This window comes from Chironomus tepperi, unplaced genomic scaffold, assembly GCF_022539635.2.
Source record: "Chironomus tepperi strain 1889 unplaced genomic scaffold, CSIRO-AGI_Ctep_v1 contig_163, whole genome shotgun sequence".
NCBI lineage: Eukaryota > Metazoa > Arthropoda > Insecta > Diptera > Chironomidae > Chironomus > Chironomus tepperi.
Genome location: NW_027226285.1, coordinates 432,331 through 440,430, shown reverse-complemented (window position 1 = coordinate 440,430; position 8,100 = coordinate 432,331). Strand labels below are relative to the sequence as shown.

At 36.3% G+C, this 8,100-nt stretch overlaps 1 protein-coding gene across 1 annotated transcript; it reads left to right on the top strand.

The window, feature by feature from the left end:
- Positions 1-6,317: 6,317 nt before the first annotated feature.
- Positions 6,318-7,760, top strand: LOC139088420 (uncharacterized). Its single transcript, XM_070637639.1, has 2 exons — positions 6,318-6,503; positions 7,144-7,760. Exons 1-2 carry the CDS (start codon positions 6,406-6,408, stop codon positions 7,541-7,543), a joined length of 498 nt encoding a protein of 165 aa, XP_070493740.1. The 5' UTR covers positions 6,318-6,405; the 3' UTR covers positions 7,544-7,760.
- The last annotated feature ends 340 nt before the right edge of the window (positions 7,761-8,100 follow it).

Sequence of the window (8,100 nt, the reverse complement as noted above, 5' to 3'; positions counted from 1 at the left end):
ATATAGCCATATCAAAACAATTATTGCCATACTTTTCACTTTTTTGCCCAATGTGGAATGTTGATGCTGGATGTTTTCAAGGCAATTTGTTTAACGAGATCTTGATTTTGTGTGCTTTATGTTGGGAAAAACATTAAATTTTGAATGAAAATGAGTGAGTTGTGGAAATTAAAGCTGAATATTAAGATTAAGAGTGCATTCAGGGGGTTGAACTCTCCCTTTCAACTCTCTGTCAAGCAGCCTTCTATCAAGCTTACCTTTCTCCAACTCTGTAAAGCTTCTCGTCGCCATCTCTTCCTCCTTTTTGGATAATATCCATCAATTTGCATACTAAATCCCTATAAAAAGATTTCAACGGTCACTCATTTGAGATCTAACCTTCCCCCTTCCTCCATTTGAGACTCTCCATTTGAAACTAACCCCTCTCTCATTAGGAGTCTTACACTCTCGCTTCTCTTATTTGAGGTCGAATTCTTTTCCATTGCACATTTGGGGACTGACGACCTCTCTTCATTTGGGACCTAGCCGACTCTACCCATTTGAAAACTTATCTTCTCCACTCCCCCATTTGAAGTCTGACCCTGTCCCCCCATTTAGATCTAGCCCCCTTCCTTCCCCCTTTAGGGACCTAACCTTTACCATCTCCTCATCAAATAGCTCGAGTTTGTCTTAATCAATGCTGAATATTAAGCAACGATTCTTGGAATGAAATCGAGATTTACAGAAATCTCTCGAACTTGATTTTCAGTCTACAATCAACAAATTTTAATTCCAAATCAAATACACAGCACCTTCATAATTTACAGTGAATCCTCAAAAGCATAAACAAGATAAAACCATATCAAAGCTGTCCAAATTTCATACACAATGAGTGAGAAGTTATCTAATCAGCTCTAATTACAATCTCGCTATTTCAAGTTCTGTACATTATGCGTAATAAATCACAAAGGATGGGATGAGAAACAGAAAAGATCAAAGCGAGAGCAATCACAACAAGTCATGAAATTGAAATATTTACTGTTGTAATTTGTGTTATTGTACATGATAAGAAAGAGAGATACGATTTGGTTTTGACGGTTTCTTGTGATCAAGTTTGATTTGATTTGGTTTGCTGGAAAGTATTTTGAAGTTCTAGATGCTTATTTAGCATTTTCCGAGCAGCACATGGTGAAGAGAGTCTGTTACTATTGCTTTTATTGACACTAAATGAGAGGGACCTGGTTATGGCTTCTACATGACTCTTTGTTTCCATATATGTAGCAGGTTGTCCAAAATGTGTGCCGAAGTACTGCCATGAACCGCATGCCACATCCAGCTCCAATCGAGGATTACCATTAAAATGTGCCGTGTCACAAACAAATTTGGAGAACAGCCACTTGCTTCCACACAAAGATAGCTTCCATTTCACACGTGTTACTCGGTTCCGCTCCTCCCCACCGTGTCTACACCCCTGACACTGGCAATGAGTATGAAAATCTAATAAAATCCAAAAATTCCAACAATTTTCATTCCTTTAAGCAGATAATTGTCAGGTACATTTTCATTATATCCTTCCCACGTACAGCACAACACAATTTTTTTGTGATATAATGCACGACGATAAAAGTTGCTGCGATGATGTGAAAATTTTTGTGTCTAATTCATTAGTGCTATTTGGTGGTATTTAAACAGCATGAAGGTCAATTCTGTATTTTTGCCAGCACGTGTCGAGATATTGTGAATTTAAAGCTGTTGAAGCAGGAATTAAATTAATTGGGCAGGTAAACAATGTTGTTGAATTTACCTGAGCAACACAGCCTGTTTGGTAGGGCTAGAAGCGCAGCTGTATCAACGGTAAGACTCGAAGTTGCCATGACCGTTGATTTTGATCCATTTTATGGTGATGTCCGCAATGTGCTGCTCGGGATAAAAAGTTCAAACTTAAGTATGCTTACGATTATATTCAGGAAGGTAGGCAGCAACACCAAATTTGTATCTAAATTACAAAAAAGTATGACTTAATCAGCCTGATTTTTATCAAAACTCCAAAAGCCACACCTAGTCATTCATCATCAAGTCCAATCCAATTTCAACATTTTTTGTTGCTAATTTGACACTAATTAGTTCCTCAAATTTGTGCATAATCAAGTCAACGGCAACAGAATCAAGATGAAATTTTTATTAATGGAACGGATTAAAATGTCATAAGAAAAGAAGAAGTCTCGCCACTAGTAGACGGTTTGGTCATTGATAATGACTTTGAATGAAAATGCTAATCCCATTAAGATTCAATGGACATAGTAAGGCATAATTTGTTGTGTAAATAAACATCTGAGACTAATTACGCATTCATAAATATTGACATTATCAGGCTTCATCGTTGTGCTTGTGTTTGTTTGTTTTTTTGGTGTTTTTTTGGGGGTAGCTGTGGATATGATGAGCTTGACAGGAAGTTGTTGTGCTGTAATTTTTGAGTTGTTTGGATGGAATTTTTGGACTTTAAATATTTTATGATATTTAATGGAAATTGGAACTTTGATTTGAATAATTGTGGTTGCAAAGTGATAAAGGAATATCCTGCAGCTGTAGCAGAGCCGGACTCAATGAGGTGCATTTGTAGGTTTGAAGGTCAACCACAAAATACTCTCTAACCCCCTTCAATACGACCTTGAAGAAGCTTTCCGAATTCAATTTCGAATTTTAAGAACTTAGTCCAGTGGTTCACAACCTGGATGACACGGACCACTATCTTGTCTCAAAAAATACTGAGTTGACTGCAAAAAATTTCCAGAACCCTAAAAATAGACGGCGTATTGGACTTTTCAGATTTTCATCAGGGGTGGGCAACCTTTGTGCTGTGGCACACCAGTTGATATTATAGATTTTTGGAAATACTATGTGCGATTCCAGTCGATAATTACGAAGATGTGCCGTAGCACAAAGATTGTCCACCACTGCTATAAATCCATAAAATATCACCATCCATAATTCATCATAAGTCTAACTCATCTCAATTAAATACTTTTAGGGATTTCCTCATAAGAAATTTAATTATAGGATTCAATTTTTCGAAAAACTTTTATTAATAATCAATATTAAATATTCTTGTTGGCTTCCTCACAACTTTTATTTCCATTTCATCCATAAACAGCAATTAATCATTTTCCATGACTTAAGGGGAGAACGAAAGGAATTGAAAAATATTTTCTTCTTCTTCTTTAATTTTCATAAACGCTCAATTAAGGGGAAAAGAGATAGCTAAAAAGAGATAAATGTTAGTAATGATTCATTTGTGGCACTGTGGCAACCGCGAAATGCTTTTCTTTTTTTTGCCTCGCAAAAGTATAAAAATGGATATAAAAAGTGGAAAAGAAAAGAGAAAAAATATTAAAACAGATAGATATGCACATTGGGGAATTCATCATCATGTTGCAGTTGGAAATGAATGTATGAAAATAAGGTGAGGAATCATTTGAGATTATAGGGGATTTAAAAGCATTTTTTGAGGTCAGTGACCCCTGTCTATGAAATTTAAGAGGGACTGATACTTAAATGCAACTTAAGTGATCGATGTCCTGACCGGAGAGAGAAAGGATCCTCGGAGATAGATGAGAAGCCTTGGAGAGAGAGCAAAAGCTTCTGAGAGAGGGAAGGAGCCTCGAAAAGAGAGTAGGAGCCTCGGAGAGAGAGTTAGAGCCTCGAAGAGAGAGTAAGAGCCTCGGAGAGAGAGTAGGAGCCTCGGAGAGAGAGAGTAAGAGCCTCGGAGAGAGAGAGTAAGAGCCTCGGAGAGAGAAGAGGAGCCTCGGAGAGGGAAGAGAAGTCTTTGAGAGAGAGAAGAAGCCTCGGAGAGAGAGAAGGAGCCTCAGAGAGAGAGAGGAGCCTTGGAGAGAGAGGAAGAGCCTCGGAGAGAGAGAGCCTCGAGGAGCTGGAGCCTCGGAGAGAGAGAAGTCTTTGAAGAGCCTCGGAGAGAGATGAAGAGCCTCGAGAGAGAGAAGGAGCCTCGGAGAGAGAGTAGGTACCTCAAAAGACCCTCGAGAGGAGAAGCCTCGAAGAGATAGTATTAATCTCGGAGAGAGAACAGAAGCCTCGGAGAGAGGGAGAGGAAGCCTTATCAAGCACACTGTGCTGTTCGGGAACATTAAATCTCCTCAAACAAGATAATCAAGACAAAATGTATTAAAAACATTCCACAAACCATAAAAACAGTCAGCAAATAACAAAAGAGAAAAATTAATTTGACATAACACGGACGATGCCGACCGAGAGAATAGAACGCCTGAAAATTGGAGGGTAGAAAAATGTTTTTAATTAAAAAAATCAATTAATCATAAAGAATATTTTTTTCTCTAATTGAAAATGGCAGCTCTACGGTATCCATACGAGTACCAAGTTCCGTTCTATAATTCGAGATATAAAAATATATACAGGAACATGGTATAGAAGCCAATTTCAATGTTTTATAATTGAATTACTGATAGAAATCTTCCAACAAATGTGTTTGCCTGTATATACAGCCATAAATGTATGGAGATCAAAATTGATGCAATGATATTAATATCAAGTAAATGATTGGCAATACGTGAATTCGAAAATGTCATTTATGGCTTGCCTTTTTTCCCTAGTCACAAATATTGTGTATATTTTAATTTTTTCTCACCTTCTCATTTATCATTTATTCACTCACCCGCATCATCGATATGAAATTTGATGATTGATCAGCATTATGTTGTCAGTAATTTATATGAATATTGGATGACAGGAATTTCAAATTTCTCGATTTGTGGCATCATTAGACAGCTTAAAATGAGGTCAAATATTTTAAATGTATTTTTTGAGGGGAGGTGTCCGTTGGATAAGGACTGGGAATGTTACTGGAAAATAGAGGGATGTAAAAGAAGTGAATTTTAATTTTGGGGTGTAGATTTGTGACTTTTTTAGGGATAAGACTTATACTGGATAAAATGAATATTTTGAGGAGTTATACTAGGTCTAAAAAGCGAACGTAATTAAAGGTCGTTCACTTTTTAGGTACTGCTCTTAGGGGGAGGGGACTGAAGTGTGGTTATGCCTCATACAGTGACATCAAACAGAGAATGACTTCTAGTAGGAACATAATCAATTATTTCCGAGAAAGTGGCGTGGGATTCCTTTAAATGCAGAATTATCTAAGCAGAATATAGCAGAAAGTAGGACGATAATGAAGAAATACCAATTAGTACCAAAACTGGGAATTTATTCAAGCTTTTTGATACAGCCTGCAATAGAGTCAAATGAAAAGCATTTTGTAGCAACCTAGGCTCTAAGTCGGAGCATGGTTCCAGTTAGCTAGTAATATAGTAAGTTTATACTATCCAGCCAACATTCTTGTCAAAAAATATCAAAAATTACTCCAAATCAGTAAAGTTCCTCTATAGAGCAATCAGCAAAGTACTTGATTCAAAATTTGTGATAAGTCATGGTGAGTCATGGTCAAACTTGACGGTCGTTGGTTCAAATCCTACCATTTCTAAATTTGATCAATTTCATAAGATTAGGTCAGGTTTGTGGAATGTCGCTTAACATTTAGGGACACTTTTGAAGGTTTTGACGACACTAGAAGATGCCTTCAACTGCTTTAGATGATTTTGCTGCTTAGTGTGCAATATTAAAGGTCTATGAAATGGTTAAGTTGAAGTACATCATGAAAAATCTAATCAAAAGCTACAGGAATACATTGAATATGATATATTGATAGAACAGACCAGAAAAGTATCACGTGATGCCAACAAATTAATATATCTCCATATATTATATCTTATTACACTTTATCCTTGATCCTATAAATAAAATTTAATAGTTTAAGCCTTGACAGTAATTTAATATTCACGCAAACAGCTTACTCAAACAAACAAACTCCAAATTGATCCCATCCACTGCATTTCTGCATTCATTGATAAGGAAAATCGTTCCAAAATTATTATCTATATGCGATGAGTAGGATGACATAACTGGTAAGCATTATCAATTTCTAATTGAAATTCCAAACCCATCAAACATAGTCAATGAAAGTCAGAAAATCATTCAACGAACGTTGTGTTGCTATAGACCAAAAATAGAATGATTGATGAACAGGAGTGAAAATAAGGTAGTAATTGGAACTGCAAATTTACACTCAATTTATTGCAAATTTTTTGGTTCTTCTTTTTACATTCATTATGATAAGACAATGTCAATAAATTTTATGAATGAGACAGAGGATTATGTGTGTCTAGTGTGTGTACGACAGAGAAGCACAATGAGGAGGAAAAAGAAGCAAAAATGAAACTTTTTTAATGGGAGTATAAATTAAGCTAATGGCAGTCGCATGGTGGACAGTCTCATTTTAAATTTTGTTTAAAAAACTTTCTGTCAACCCAACTCTCCACTCCGTCCCCTCTCGAAACGACGATGATGGAAAAGTTTTTAATTTTTCTTATAATTTTTGCACTTGATTTCCATGGTGGAAATTCAGCATCGCTCAGCGTTAATGGAAATGACGAGGTTGAGTAAGTTGTGATGGAAGAAAGTTTTTCAGTTTTTTTTTTTGTGTTACTTGAGGGGGTCGTTCATAAATGATGTCGATTAAAAAGGATTATTTTGTGGAGTTGTCTTGCTTTGTCATGAAATTTTGATTAAAAAAGTTTATTCGCAGGTGCAAAAACATGTGTTCAATATTGGTCGGGGTCATACGATGACCTCAAAGCGCATACAACTGTGAGCACCCCCTCCCCCTATCCCATTAGTATCAAATTTTCGCAATTTATCCAAAAATATTCAAATCCACACCCAGCTACCCAGCTACACTCATCTACCGAATTACATCCAACTGCCCAACTACACCTTTACCCCGGGCAACACTTGACTTCACCTGGCAGTCATCTAACGTTCAAGTGAGCTACGCATGGACTCTCATGGAGACTCTCATGAAAACTGTCCTTGCCAAATAAGTGTCACTCGGGTTCAACTTGTTCCATCAACTTAAAGCTATCCTTCCAACCCACTGCACCCTGCGCCCTTAACCCACCCTACCTACTCTCTTAAGTAATTCCCTTACTTCCCATATCCCATAAAAAAATATCAGACGTCATTTATGAACAAACCTCAATACTTTTTTAAAATACTAACGAAAATTTTAAATTCCTCTAGAGAACAAATGGCAGTGCCATACTTATGGCCAAACTTCCCATTCTTCCCTGGCGTAAACTTCCCACCAACCATGCCAGACTGGATGATTCGTGATCGACCAAATATTCGTCCAGTATTGCCAACATTCCCAACATTGCCTGAACTCCGATGGCCACCAATTCAACTTCCATGGCCAACACCAGCTCCTGATGATGATGATGATGAAGGTGATGATGAAGATGATGACATTGAGGAATGTCCAGAAGATGGCGTTAAATTAATTTCTCATCCAGAAGATTGTGGCAAATATATCTTCTGTATGGATGGAGATGAAATTACAACCCTTGAATGTCCAGGTGACATGCACTTTTCAAGAGATTTGCGTGTATGTATGGATCCTGATGATGCTGAATGTGAATAAATGAAAATGAAAAGTTTTGAAGTGAATTTCTACGTATGCAATGAATAAAAATACTAATGGATATTTTTATAAAAAAAAATGAAAAATATTATTTTAATGTGATTTTTATAGCCTGAAGTGCAGTCATCATATAGTCAGTCAATTTGCAACAAAAAAAATGAATTAAAATGAATTTGTACATTTTTAAAAATTTACATAAATCAATAGATTGAATCAGTTTTTATGCTTTTTATTGAGAAAAATGTTAGTTTTTTGATATTTTAGGGGAGCATTCGTAAATTACGTAACGCTGAAAATGGGTTTTAGACCCCAACTCCGTCAAGCAAAATATGAATTTTTATCAATTTATTAAAAATTCGTTGAAATATGAATTTCGTTTTGGGAAAATTATTGTTCAAATTCTAGGAATTTTGGGATAATCGGGAGCTTTATTTAGACTAGTCCAGTTGGCCGTTTTTAAATTTATTTGGCTGACAACGCCCCTGCTTTAGTCTATTCAGTAAAGTATAAAAAATAAGTGTACCTGGATCTTAGCCAGAAAATTGAATAGCAGGAAA